This window comes from Haliotis rufescens, unplaced genomic scaffold, assembly GCF_023055435.1.
Source record: "Haliotis rufescens isolate VD_foot unplaced genomic scaffold, xgHalRufe1.0.p SCAF_6, whole genome shotgun sequence".
In the NCBI taxonomy this organism is placed as follows: Eukaryota; Metazoa; Mollusca; class Gastropoda; order Lepetellida; family Haliotidae; genus Haliotis; species Haliotis rufescens.
The window spans coordinates 7,045,044-7,060,611 of NW_025964334.1; the positions used below are offsets into that span (position 1 = coordinate 7,045,044).

Genomic DNA, 15,568 nt, shown 5'->3' on the forward strand with positions numbered 1-15,568 from the left:
CAGCTAGCACTATAAAATTGGCATTAGTGCGGACCAGTACAAACAGCCACACACACACGTCCCTGTATAAGTGCAATAACCTTGGACGCGACGTTAAACCCCATTTCACCTCAGCTCAAGTGACATAACCTAATAAATTCATTGGTGAATATCAGTAATTAGGCAAATAGCATCAATGTATCAATCTGCCTTGAAGACTCAGTTACTTGTAAAGAGAAACAATTGGCATTTCATTTGACAAATAAAAACTGGAGTTATCACCCTATCCATTTAGTCATTGTTTAGTTGTCATAAATGTTGGAATAATACTTGACCATCAAATACTAAATTCTAGTTGTTAGAATACAAAGTCCACATAATATCAGTCATCTGTCAATCCAAAAACTGGTAACCAATACTTTGATAGTCTCAGAAATGATGCCATTTTGTCTTAAAATGCTTGAACAATGCATTAAATACCAACACGATACATATTGTATGTGTATTGTATTTGTTCATTTGACTAATTTACCACAATGCCATTAAGTTTATGCCACCTTTAGCAATATTCCAGTCATACTTGTGTAGGGCAAAGCCAGGAATGGGTTTCATCTATGTAGGGAATTGAGCCTGGGTCTAAGTCAACAAGAGTCAACAACTATGCAACCCCTTTGCCCTGTGCTGGGCTAAATAAATACCATCAAATACAGGCTGGTACTTAATCACATCTCTGTTTCGAGGGGAACTTAGGGAAATACTTAAAATCAAGAGAAAATTATTACTACCGTATTCGACGTAATAAGCGCCCACGGCGATATTTGCTAATATATTGACTAGTGAACAATCCTAATTAGCACCCCTTCCGATTGATCAATGTACACAAGACTTATTTACTCGCGTATAATACGCACTCGTGTGTTATATGCACCCTTAATTATGGGCAATTAAATTCTGGAAAAATATATCTGTCGTATATAAACATTTTAAGGCTGTCAGCATAAACCACGAAATTTATCATTCAACTCTGTTTTTGTTCACCAAAATAATATTCTAATAAGAGCCCCCATATTTCTAATTTCTAGAGCGCCCTGGGTGCTTATTACATCGAATACGGTAATTCATGTGAGACACATTTCCTGGTTTCAGTCAGGTCGCTAATGGTTCAGCTCTGTACAACTGCACGATACAACAGTTAAATGAACAGATTGAGGCATGGAGGTTAATATAGACAATATCAGCACTGGTGGTTATGTACAATATTTACAATTATCCCCATACAATGGATCCTTGAGGTTAGTCCTAAAACACTAACTAACAACTCCATTTTTAGTCATTTTTTTGCATTGTTTAGAAGAACAAATGGTACTCAGATTTACTAGCACTGTGATATTATACTCGAAACATAGCTCGAATAATACTTCCCGTACTACATTCTGAAATAAGAGTAGGATTTGCATTTTATTTATAACCAAGTTCATCAATTATTAACTTTTCAATATAAACTCACATTATGTTATCATTATTTGTAAAGAATTATTTCTGATCCATTGTATGTAAGATTTACATTAATGCCATTTTATGTATTTGATTCTCACAATTGGTTGTCATGAATGCTGACGGTAAATCTAGGCAGGTGCTACCCCTTGGAATGTCTTAGTCATAACAGAAGCAGAAAAAAGAATTGTATGTGACAGCGATTCTTATTTTTTTCATGACATCTATAACTAGTCATCATGAAAATCCTGAAAACTAATATTAAGGATATACATTTTTGTACCTATGTACTGACCAATATTTGTTCAGCGTACTATTTAACAAGCAATCTTAGCTCTATGTTGAAGTACTGGAACTACCATCATTTGAGGGTAAGATCACGTAGTGAATGAGGTGTCTCGAGACGTATTCCTGTACAAATATTTTCCATAAGAAATTCAATCAGTATCTTTAATAAAAGATACCAGTTATTTGCACCTCGGAGTAAACAATTTGTAATTCGACACCACCTGGTGAAGTATTCAGGTTAACAAAAGAAACAATTATGTTTATTATTAAGCCCGTTGTCTTCTGAATTACTGAGATTTGAAAAGAATTACGAGGTAGTTGTGGTAAGTTATCTTGATACACGACAATTTCAGGTGTTCATTATTCTACGTTAAGAAATCAACTACAAGTCATCCAATAAGTACTTAGTAAACATCCAATAAGTAGCCTACTTAGTAAACATCCAATAAGTACTTAGTAAACATTGTAGCAAATGTCATTCACAGACGAAACAGTGAGGTCATCACTTTGATGTCACTACAAACATGTACCGTATACAACGTATTAAATGCCCCATCCACAAACTCCCAACCATGTTTTGAAAACAAATTTATTTTTGTCAAGCAGTTACTTTCCTACCAGTTGTAATTATCTTTTCAGACCATGAGGCTTTTTATTAGTCTTAGTTGGTTGGTCAAGAATTAAATGCTGAGGGTAAAAAATATATATACAATTTCAGCTTGCAAATGACGTTATTAATGACTTACATCCAAAAGTGTCAGCCACCTGGTCGGACATAGAGTGTATGTTGGTGACGCTAGATCAGCAGATTATGTCGACTCTGCCTTTGCTGCAGAAATGTGGGTGGAAACAAAGACTAGCAACCACTGTGGAGGTTTAGATCGCAGACTCTATAGTCGTGTCAGGAGCCATTAGTTAGTAAAGAGTAAACGTCGTGTTGACTAAAGTAGCGTCGTGAGCCATTAGTTGGTAAATGGTATAGGTCTTACCCTCTCTTATAGCTAAAATGGATAGAATTATCATTAAACCACCCGCATGTTATCAGAAATAAGCGGGCCACTGTAACTTGATAATGCCCTCATATTGCTTGATGACGGGGCATTATCACGACCATTGTTAGGTGACGTCATAGGGTAGGGATAGTGACGTCACGTTGAATAGTGACGTCATCTGGTTTGTTCTATGACGTTTCCATATTTGTAAAAGTGGGTCAGGAAATTCGTGTTGATTGCAGGAAATGTTTCAAAACTGATATTGTTGTTTCTTTTTATTTGATAACAAATTCCATCCATTTTAGCTATAATAACGGTAACGCTCTTTTCCAGGGCATTATCATTTGCAGAAGCCCTCGGTCTTTTAATGGAGTTAATGGAAGACCTTGGGCTTCTGCAAATGATAATGCCCTGGAAAATAGCGTTACCCTTATATTACACACTCCTGGACTGCTACCAAATTTTGAAACACAGTCAGACCCCAAAATAATTGTCAAAAGTGATTTCTTTTATAATTTCAGTTATTTAACATTGGTCAGTCAGTCAATCATCTAATAAACAACATAATTATTTATTCAGTATTCATCAGAAGTTTCATCCACTTATAACACTTTTGGAACATTTTACTCCTGGAGCACTTCACACATGGAATATGGTAATTAAAATATCTCAAAATGAACAAACAAGGGGTAGCTGATAACAACATGCAACATTCAAAAAATATACCAAGCAGAACATTATGCTTGAGCAAATCCACAGATGGAACTATAGAGCATCCTTAAACAATCTTTCACAACACAACCGTTCAAAACATTCTGACGATGTTCAATTCAGTACACAGAAACATATTTTCTGAAGAACACGATGGGGTAAATTTGGCTAAATCATAAATTAAAATTTTCTGCAACCATTTGTAGAATGGGCGAAAACCACTTACAGTTATCATGATACACTTAGTGTAAATAAAGCTGTAAGATTAAACAGTGTTTATATATATGTGGGAAAAGGTGTTCTGAAAGACAAATCTTCCAAAATAATGTTCAAAAGTTTGTATTATATACTGCAAATCATGAAACTAATGCAAAACATGCAAGTGCCCCTTGCTTGGATAAATAAAAAGTGATGTATTGTTGTCTGAATTTTAAAGTCATGTGTTGTTCACAGCACATGGACGAATATATTTCCAGTACAGTAACACCAGTTGTTATGAATACATAACACATTTAAATAATAACAAAAACTTGTGAAAAATCATTTGAATCCGTTACAATCTTCGTCCGTTGATCTGACTTATCTTAAAAAGGAGAAATTAAATCTGAAAGAAGGCAACTGCTATCGCCACTCTACAGTCTTAATGGTTGCTGATCAGTATTTAAATTTCAAAGTTAGGGAAACTTGCATTAAGTTCATGACCTATTTTAGGCTAGGGTCATCACTTGCATTAATTTGTGAACACATTCATTTCCTGATTTGCAGTATGCATGAGACGAGTTATTACAAACAAAGGGGAGGTAACTCTCACAATATACAGATCGTTGGTAATGACGGTCCATGGTTGTTGGTTCTCTGACGTACAGCCAGTCTAACCAAGGATAGGAATCTTTGGCGCGCTGATGAACACGGAAGTCTTTTTTCAAAGTTAATGCACTTTTTATGACATAAGTCTCTGAGGTTACAGCATGAACTTCTTACTTCGAAGATAGCAGAATAAAACCACAGAGGCAACCATTGCAAGAATCTGCGAAAAAAAAGAAATATGGTTAGTTCAAGAATATTTGAAAAGAAGAAATTCATGTTTCTTTCAGCTTCACAGCATATATAACGTTTGTCCACTTAAAAATAAAGTAAGTTCTAAGGTAAAACCGTACACTGTAAATGATTGCAGCCCTATGTTGATCCAGAATGGATTTATGACTGTCTCAGCTTAGCTCACCTGTAAGACACCCACTGTAATCCTGACCACAGACAGCTTAGCTCACCTGTATGACACCCACTGTAATCCTGACCACAGACAGCTTAGCTCACCTGTATGACACCCACTGTAATCCTGACCACAGACAGCTTAGCTCACCTGTATGACACCCACTGTAATCCTGACCACAGACAGCTTAGCTCACCTGTATGACACCCACTGTAATCCTGACCACAGACAGCTTAGCTCACCTGTATGACACCCACTGTAATCCTGACCACAGACAGCTTAGCTCACCTGTATGACACCCACTTTAATGCTGACCACAGACAGCTTAGCTCACCTGTAAGACACCCACTGTAATGCTGACCACAGACAGCTTAGCTCACCTGTATGACACCCACTGTAATCCTGACCACAGACAGCTTAGCTCACCTGTATGACACCCACTGTAATGCTGACCACAGACAGCTTAGCTCACCTGTATGACACCCACTGTAATCCTGACCACAGACAGCTTAGCTCACCTGTATGACACCCACTGTAATCCTGACCACAGACAGCTTAGCTTACCTGCATGACAGCCACTGTAATCCTGACCACAGACAGCTTAGCTCACCTGCATGACACCCACTGTAATGCTGACCACAGACAGCTTAGCTCACCTGTATGACACCCACTGTAATCCTGACCACAGACAGCTTAGCTCACCTGTATGACACCCACTGTAATCCTGACCACAGACAGCTTAGCTCACCTGCATGACACCCACTGTAATCCTGACCACAGACAGCTTAGCTCACCTGTATGACACCCACTGTAATCTGACCATAGACAGCTAAGCTTACCTGTATGACACCCACTGTAATGCTGACCACAGACAGCTTAGCTTACCTGTATGACACCCACTGTAATCTGACCATAGACAGCTTAGCTTACCTGTATGACACCCACTGTAATGCTGACCACAGACAGCTTAGCTTACCTGTATGACACCCACTGTAATCCTTACCACAGACAGCTTAGCTAACCTGTATGACACCCACTGTAATGCTGACCATAGACAGCTTAGCTCACCTGTATGACACCCACTGTAATCCTGACCATAGACAGCTTAGCTCACCTGTATGACACCCACTGTAATCCCGACCACAGACAGCTTAGCTCACCTGTATGACACCCACTGTAATGCTGACCACAGACAGCTTAGCTCACCTGCATGACACCCACTTTAATCCTGACCACAGACAGCTTAGCTCACCTGTATGACACCCACTGTAATCTGACCATAGACAGCTTAGCTTACCTGTATGACACCCACTGTAATGCTGACCACAGACAGCTTAGCTTACCTGTATGACACCCACTGTAATCTGACCATAGACAGCTTAGCTTACCTGTATGACACCCACTGTAATGCTGACCACAGACAGCTTAGCTTACCTGTATGACACCCACTGTAATCCTTACCACAGACAGCTTAGCTTACCTGTATGACACCCAATGTAATCCCGACCACAGACAGCTTAGCTCACCTGTATGACACCCACTGTAATGCTGACCACAGACAGTTAAGCTCACCTGCATGACACCCACTGTAATCCTGACCACAGACAGCTTAGCTCACCTGTAAGACACCCACTGTAATGCTGACCACAGACAGCTTAGCTCACCTGTATGACACCCACTGTAATGCTGACCACAGACAGCTTAGCTCACCTGTATGACACCCACTGTAATCCCGACCACAGACAGCTTAGCTCACCTGTATGACACCCACTGTAATGCTGACCACAGATAGTTTAGCTCACCTGTATGACACCCACTGTAATTCCAACGACTCCCAAGATGTACATGTTCCGTACAAACCAGTACTCGATCTCGCCGAGACAGCCCTAAAACAGGAACGATTGTTGTAAGATCATCACCCAAACAACTCTCTGACAGCAATACAGAACTCAAAAGATAATGCCATGACACTCTGCACCACCAAGTCAAATTGAACGGTCTTTGTGCCTTAACCATCATGGTGCCTGGCCATCAGTCACCTTGTTTAGGGCAATGTGTGGATAGACACAAAATGCCATTCAGAAAGTGGTCTACCAGTTGTCGGACTTTCATTTTTTGTGGAAGCCTTGGTGGCTGAGTGGGTTAGATCGCTGACTTTGTGTGCTTGCGATTAGGTGCCTCACTCTGGCGGTGGGTTCGAATCCAGGACGGAACTCAACCCAAAAAAGTATGAGAATCTGTACTTTGCTAAGAAAGTGTTATCCCAAATATAACATTTGTTACTGTGTGGATTAGGTATATGCTGTGTAAAGAGTGGTACAATGTTCTTGTTTCTTTACACAGTGTAATACAACTGTACAACAATCACTATGTCATCCAACAGTATCTACATTTATCAAATCCAAAAGGGATATATATACTGCCTAGCCATCAGTGAAAGATTAGGTATTCTATTTAATGTTTTGTTGTTAAATGCCGAACTCCAGCTATATGACAGCGGTCTGTAAATAATCATGTCTGGACCAGACAATCCAGTGATTGACATCATGAGCATCAATCCACGCAATTGGGATACAATGACATGCATCAACCAAGTCAGCAAGCCTGACCACCTGATCCCGTTAGTCGACTCTAACGACAAGCATAGTCGCCTTTTACGGCAAGCATGGGTTGCTGAAGACCTATTCCACCCCGGATCACAGACCCAGACATAATCCGTAGGTACATTCTCTAAATGTCTTGTGGTCATTTTAATCAATGTGTAGCCTACCCTCTCAAACCAGAATGACTTGTCAAGTTTCCCGCAGAACTCAACCGGGTGTAGACAGCATGAGTCGGGGACGCGCATGGCATCGGGCCACGCCTTGATGCGGTACCAGTCCGTGAAGTTGTCCACACCACAACACTGCAGCTGTAAGGGGAAGAGATAGGCTAACATTAGTCTCTGAAATTAACATATCTTACCATCTTCCTGAGGCAAGTGAGTTAACTGACTATAAAAGTCCAGTTTCCACCCTTGCCGAACTAGGTTGGTATTATGGAGTTACATTTTGGCTGGACTAACGAGTCTATGCACAGTCCAATCAAAATCGCGAACTGAAATCGAAATCCGGTTCGTAAACTGTCATGCAGATTTCGGTCGATTGCAGGATTTGCAAAGCATGTGCACCGCCAACTCGTTGTCAGCAGATATTTTGCAAATCTTTTCATGTTTGTAATCGGGAAGATGTATTTTACAGAAAAGAAACAGTTGTTAAATTACAGTTAGAGAATATAACAAAAATAACCCCAGACACTTTCTTCATTTTCAGATACTGCAGTAATCTAGACTTGTCCAACAATATAGACCTGCTTGAGCTTAATTGGATATACTGCTTTCGGGGTCTGTACATCTTTCCAAGACAAGGGAATTAAGTCCAGTTTTCATCCCTTGCCGAACAAGGCTGGAATTATGGAGCTATATTTAGCTGGACTAATGAGTCCAATGCATAGTCCAATCAAAATCGCTGAACGAAATCGACATCTGGTTCATAAACAATATGGCGACTGTCGTGCAGATTTGCAGTTGCAGGATATGCAGAGCATTTGTACTGTCTACTGGGCAGCAACAGATGTTTTCTAAATGTTTTCATGTTTTTGATCAATGTGCTTGAGTCATTTGTTGTACTTTGAGGTAAGACCCATTTTATTACAATAAAGATCTTGATTATCGATCAGGTCATCTGGACTGGGTGCCACCATTTTGTTTGAAGCAAATGCAAGTGAAAGGAGAGGTGGAATCTGATTGGTCAATAGAAGGGACATAATTCATAATTGCCACTGCCACGATCAAGCCACGAAATACCAGCCTAGTTTGGCAAAGGTGGAAACTGGACTTTTAAAGTCAGTTGCCTCCCTTGCCTCTGGAAGATGGGGTCTGTATGACACACAAGTGAAGAGACAGTCATGTGGAAACAACAACAACAACAACAACAACAACAGACAGACAGACTTGGAGCCAGGAATTTCAAACAGTGTGGGTAACCACTACCTACCTAAGGCTAAAACAAATAGTCTTGGTTCTCAGGCACCGCCCGCATCATCATAAAGTCTGCCGCATGTTTTGTTTTTATTTCCATTAAAAAACAAACAATTTCCTAATACTTAAAAACAGTGCACTCCAATACAGCACACTCCTATATAGTTACCTCCCTTTACATGCGTACTGCTCTACTGCGCATCTTGTGTTATAGGAGGCACGGGTGGCCCAGTCGTCTAAGGACCCGCGATTCGCTGTGCAGAGTTGCGTCCCTTGGGCATGCCAGAAACCTATGATTGTGGGATCGAATCCCGGTTTGCCCCAATTATGTTTCTAGGTTTGTCAGCACCATTCCCGTGCTCGTGGGTTTCACAGAAGGGGTAAACGTCTGAGACCTGCATCACTTCAGGCTTTCCTCCCACATTAAGCTGACAAGCCGTGATATAACTGGAATACTGTAAAAAGCGGCGTTAAACCCAACTCACTCACTCACTCTTGTGTTATAGTCATGGCAGCAATACAAGTTTGTATGCTTGTTCATGTAGGGAGGCCCTTCCCCAGGTTGATGGTACACAACTGTTTATTTGGTTACATACTAGTTCGAACATGCAAAAGAACCACCACCCTCCCACACTATATTTTCAAAAGTCTTTGCCTGAGAACCAATTATTTTATTTTTTTAAGCCAAGGTGAACACTGTGTGAAGAAAATAGAAAAGGAGACTGACAAAGGCTGACAAGTAAATTGTCTCACAATAGTCTCTGCCCCGCATCTGCATCTACCACTGGTGTTTCTATGGTGTGAGCTTCACAGGAATGAGTGAGTGAGTTGGGTTTAATGCCGCTTTTAACATTATTCCAGTTATATCACGGCGTGTCAGCTTAATGTGGGAGGAAAGCCCGAAGTGATGCAGGTCTAAGACGTTTACCACTTCGGTGAAACCCACGAGCACGGGTATGGTGCTGACAGACCTAGAAACATAATTGGGGCAAACCGGGATTCGAACCCACAATCATAGGTTTCTGGCGTGCCCAAGGGACGCAATTCTGCACAGCAGACTGCGGCGCCTTAGACGACTGGGCCACCCGTGCCCCCGAGTGTCACAGGAAGGGCGATACGATGTGTATCACAGTGTTGTAATTAATAACAGCTTTCAAGATAAAAACTGGCAGTAAAAACAGTCTCCATCTAATTGTAACATTTCTCCTTGTGTGCAATGACAAGAGTAATGAAGAGATGACATATCCCCCGGTCTGGTGCCATTTGGAAATGGAGTTTGGCTACTCATACTTTTGGTTCACTGCCTTTGGATACCTTCAGTTCAGTGAACATGGTGAAGAAAAAATGCTGTTCAGTATTTTTTACTATCCCAAATCATCAAAAGGCACCAGTTCACCACTAGATTGATCTGCATAGCAAGTTTAACCAAGAAATATTCAAGGCACTAGCCTCAATTTCAGGGTAAAGTCCAACTTGTCTTCATTATAAAAAATATATAATGATAAAAAATCCCCCAAAAAACAAAAGGCACCAGTTCACCACAAGACTGATCTACATTGAAAGTTTCAAGAACAAATATTCAACAGTTTAGGAGTTCTGCTAAACAGACAGCTGACGGACAGACATGCTGATAATACATGTAGTAACAAAAAGAATAGAAAATAAACCAACATTTCAGCATCATAATGATAATCCCATATTCATTTACCACTGTTACCTGTACAACTACCTGGTATGTACATTTTGAAAAATTAAATTTAAATTTCAGAACAGAACATGTTCTAATTACAAAAACACTTTGTTTCCACCTGTGTAATTCATATTTAAAATAAAATAAATATAGCTATGGAAAGAGAGAGTGACTGAGTGAATGCTGTTAAACTCCATAATCCGATTCCACTCAGATCATGTCTGCCTGAGGACAATCAACTCGGATCAGACAACCCAGTGACTGATGACAGTAGGCCCATATGCTGACTCAACATGGTGCTAGTAACATACGTACATCAGTCTGTAGTGAGTCGATGACCTCCATCCAGCCTTCTGTGTTGGGGTTCTGCATGACGGGGGTGTAGTCATGCCGGATGCTGGCCAATAACTCCTTCTTAATCATCATCTGCACCTGTGATATCAAATACAAACATGGTATGTTAGGTGTATGATATGATATATGATATGATATGATATGATATGATATGATATGATATGAATGGTATATGTCTCCCAATACTATGGGTGTGATATGATATGTATCTCAATACTATGGGTGTGATATGATTATGTATCCCAATACTATGGGTGTGATATGATATGTTTCCCAGTACTATGGGTGTGATATGATTATGTATCCCAATACTATGGGTGTGATATGATATGTATCCCAATACTATGGGTGTGATATGATAGGTATCCCAATACTATGGGTGTGATATGATATGTATCTCAATACTATGGGTGTGATATGAAATGTATTCTAATACTATGGGTGTGATATGATATGTATCCCAATACTATGGATGTGATATGAAATGTATCCCAATACTATTGGTGTGATATGATATGTATCCCAATACTATGGGTGTGATATGATATGTATCCCAATACTATGGGTGTGATATGATAAGTATCCCAATACTATGGGTGTGATATGAAATGTATCCCAATACTATGGGTGTGATATGATAGGTATCCCAATACTATGGGTGTGATATGATATGTATCCCAATACTATGGGTGTGATATGAAATGTATCCAAATACTATGGGTGTGATATGATATTTATCCCAATACTATGGGTGTGATATGATATGTATCCCAATACTATGGGTGTGATATGATATGTATCCCAATACTATGGGTGTGATATGATAAGTATCCCAATACTATGGGTGTGATATGATTATGTATCCCAAAACAGTAAAGTGATCCCTCGCTAAAATGCTACCGTTGGGGTCCAAATATTTGATGGGCGTTATAGATGGTGTTACGTGATCGCGGTGACCAGCTGATTCTGTTCTTTGAGATGGGGAAAAAGTCGTGTTGAGTTTATTAAAAATGTAAGTCAATTTTGGGAGCCATGCTTTACCATGCACTATAACGGAGTTGGCGCTATATTGAAGAGCGCAATAGCAAGGGAACACTGTACTTCTATTTTATAAGTTGATATTCTTTCTTTTTGCAGGTGAATCACAATCAAGACTTATGACATGATAAACACTTTCAAACTCCTTGATTTTTTTATATTCCAAAACTGTTGAGAGGACATCGCCAAGGATTTACTGTTCAACAACTAACAACTATTAAGTAGAGGGCACTGCGAATGCTGAGCTATCGAAAGCCAACCGGGAAATGCCAGAAAATCGGTATAAGCTGGTTGTTGAACAGTTTTGCTAAGCATTCTGAATCTGATATTATTTACAAGGTTTTACACCCACAAACTTGTAATGTATTGCGAAACAGGGGTTGTAAATTGATGTATTGTACCGTGGGCCTCGAATCATGGTATCTTTAAATCACTAATGTCGTTGCTTTTTATCAATTATTTTACCAGAAAGACCTCAGTACCTCTGGCATGCCTGATCATTTCAATAAAAAAACATCGGATCTGAGGGGTCCAACCTATTCCAACCACGACCAACATTCATTCAGAGAACTCTTAGCATCTAAAATGTTTAAACAACATTGGTTTAAAAAGAAAGAAAGAAATATTTCAGCATTCACGTTGTTGCTTGGTCGTTTCCTCTCATGCCCAACACAAGTCTCTAAAATACTTTGCTGCCATGCTGATCTAAGGGAGATAACCCAGTGAGTAGTTACCTCTGCCTTCTTGACAAATCCCAGGGTTCCAGCTGTGATCTCCAGAGCAAAGATGAGCAGCACCATAACAAAGTACTGAAACAGGATGATAGGAGATCTGTGAAGATCCGGGATAGAATAGGTCTTCAGCAAACCCATGCTTGTTGTGAAAGGGCACTATGCTTGTCATAAGAGACAACTAACAGGATCGGGTGGTCATGATCGCTGACTTGGTTGATGCATGGCATCGTATCCCAATTGCGTGGCTCGAGGCTCATGCTGTCAATCACTGGATTTTCTGGTCCAGACTCGATTATTTTACAGACCGCCATCATATAGCGGGAATATTGCTGAGTGCAGTGTTAAACAACAAACCAAAACCAATCACTGCTTAGTTATAGCACCATCACAAGAAATTGAGTGAGTGAGTGAGTGAGTTGGGTTTAACGCCGCTTTTAACATTATTCCAGCTATATCACGGTGTGTCAGCTTAATGTTGGAGGAAAGCCCGAAGTGATGCAGGTCTAAGACGTTTACCACTTTGGTGAAACCCACGAGCACGGGTATGGTGCTGACAAACCTAGAAACATAACTGGGCCACCCTTGCCCCCTCAAAAGAAATTGAAACAATACAAGCAGCATCATAAAACACTGAAACATTGTATTTTGTTAGTTTGTTGTTTACCGCTGCACACAGCAATATTCCATGTTTGTGACAATGCCCAACAAATGACTGAGTCTTTACCAGACAATTCAGTGATTGATATTGTGAGCAACGATTCAAGACAGGGTACAATGACCTGCAATCAAGTCAGTGAGCCTGACCATCCAATCCTGTTAGTCGCCTCTTATGACTAGGTTGCTGGAGACCAACTGATGCAAAGAACAACATTTTCGAACTTTTTGTAAAATGTGATTTTAAAACATTAAGAGAAAAAACAAAATTACAAAAGATTTTTGCAACTTCGGGTGGGACAATGATCTTATTCCGGTCATTACACTCACAAAGTTTAAGCCCTGTACCCAATGATTCTAAAGAACAAGATTTAACTTTTGTGCATGTAAAATGTGATTTTTCAAACATTAAGAGAAAAAAAGACTTACAAAAGATTCCCTTTGTTTTGAACAAGATCAGGGCCCACTTGCACAAAGCGATCTTAGCACTAACATGATACATATCTTAACTCCCATACTTTAACATAGGCTTACGATGGTCTTAGCGCTAAGATCATTTTGTGCAAGTGGGCCCTGATGTCTTCATCTGAAGGAAGCTACATGCCAAATTTCAGCTTCATCACGCAGTACCAGGAGAAAACATTTTAAGAGCATGCCAAAAGGGAAAAGCTCTTCACAGTGCAAAGGTCACCTTTAAAGTAGTCCATCACAAACAAACAAAACCCTTTGAAATATCATGGTCCCTTGCCCCTAAAAGTCCGAAGCAATGCCTGTTTGGGCTTTGACCAGCCAAGGGATAACAGACACAAGTAAAATTGGCAAAAACACAGGTTTACCGTTTGTGGACGGTTGGCGCCTGCTTTAACTTGTTTTATTTTTACCGGTACCTCCGTATCAAAAGGTGCAAGATGATGAAGTTTTGTCTGGGCCATCCTCCTGACAGCCTCTCACAAAGCTTCTAGAACCATTTATTTTGGATGTTAAGTTTTTTTTCCGTACGCAAAAACCTACGTTTTGCCATATCTCCCCAGTGTATGCAGATAATTTGATAAAACAACTTTGCAGGCTAGTGCACAGTAGGGTCTAAATTAATTTTTTTCTCAAAATTATGCACCTTCTGTGATTTTTATAGCTTTACCACTATACTGTAAACAATTAGTTTCAAAAGTGTAGTTATACTAAAAATACAGGGGTGTTAAAGTCAAAGAAGGTAACTGCATAAAAAATCACACTGTCAAAAAAACATACTTGCTGCACATCAAATTTCATAATGTACTTGCAGAAATAACTGAGTAACATAAAAAAAATTGACATTTAAATATGGCCTTGATCATAGGAACCTGGCACACTTCAGGGAGGTAACTCTGGACAGCAAATTGCAGTGCTATATGTTAGACTACTGGGCCATGACTAATATGTTACAATTAATATACTTTTAAAGAGAACATACCGTTTATTCCACGTAATAAGCGCCAAGGGCGCTCTCAAAATTAGAAACAGGGGGCTCTTATTTGAATATTATTTTAGTAGAAAAAAACAGAGTTAAAAGATAAATTTTGTGGTTTATGCTGACAGCCTGAAATGTTTATGTACGACAGATATATTTTTGCAGAATCTAATGGCCCAGAATTAAGGGTGCATATAACACATGAGTATGTATTATATGCAAATAAATAAGGCTTGTGTACAGTGATCAATCGGAAAGGCTGCTAATTGGGACGGTTCACTAGCCAATATATTAGCAAATGTCACTGTGGTCGCTTATTACATCAAATACTAACTGCAAAGCATCTGTATGATTCCTCCCAACACTTGACCCACTCCATGAAACACTCACCCCGATCAGCATGCACTGGTTTTCAAGGAAGGCTCCGCAGCACCCAAGGAAGCCGACGATGAGGATGATGGCGCCGGCTGTGATACACAGTGCAGATGCACTCAGGAAACTGTACGCGGGCAGCATGGACACAAACGGACCACGGTTGAACTGCAGCCATATTCCCAGGGCAAGCACACCGCAGCCCATCAGCTGGAAGCAAACATAGAACACGGGTCAAACATGGAACAGGTCAAACATAGAACACGGGTCAAACACGGATGACAAACGTCTACATTCTCACACTACAAGCAGCTGGAGTCAAACAGGGAACAGGTCAAACATGGAACAGGTCATACATGGATGGCAAACGTCTACATTCTCATACTACAAGCAGCTGAAGTCAAACATGGAGACAGAGGTCAAACATGGATGGCAAACGTCTACATTCTCATACTACAAGCAGCTGGAGTCAAACATGGATCAGAGGTCATACATGGATGGCAAACGTCTACATTCTCATACTACAAGCAGCTGGAGTCAAACATGGAACACAGGTCAAACATGGATAGGAACGTCTACATTCTCAC

The 15,568-nt window shown here is 40.1% G+C and overlaps 1 protein-coding gene across 3 annotated transcripts in view; it reads right to left on the reverse strand.

Moving 5' to 3' along the window:
• Window positions 1–3,130: 3,130 nt before the first annotated feature.
• Window positions 3,131–15,568, reverse strand: part of LOC124143983 (tetraspanin-4-like) — a 52,016-nt gene continuing 39,578 nt past the window's right edge. For all 3 annotated transcript variants that reach the window (XM_046513187.2, XM_046513190.2, XM_046513188.2), the window contains exons 3-8: window positions 15,000–15,191; window positions 12,509–12,583; window positions 10,698–10,814; window positions 7,445–7,585; window positions 6,477–6,560; window positions 3,131–4,491 (exon numbers count right to left, since the gene is read on the reverse strand). In XM_046513187.2, the coding sequence (XP_046369143.1) occupies window positions 4,426–4,491; window positions 6,477–6,560; window positions 7,445–7,585; window positions 10,698–10,814; window positions 12,509–12,583; window positions 15,000–15,191 (675 nt within the window). In that variant the 3' untranslated portion in view covers window positions 3,131–4,425. The remainder of the gene's footprint in view (window positions 4,492–6,476; window positions 6,561–7,444; window positions 7,586–10,697; window positions 10,815–12,508; window positions 12,584–14,999; window positions 15,192–15,568) is intronic.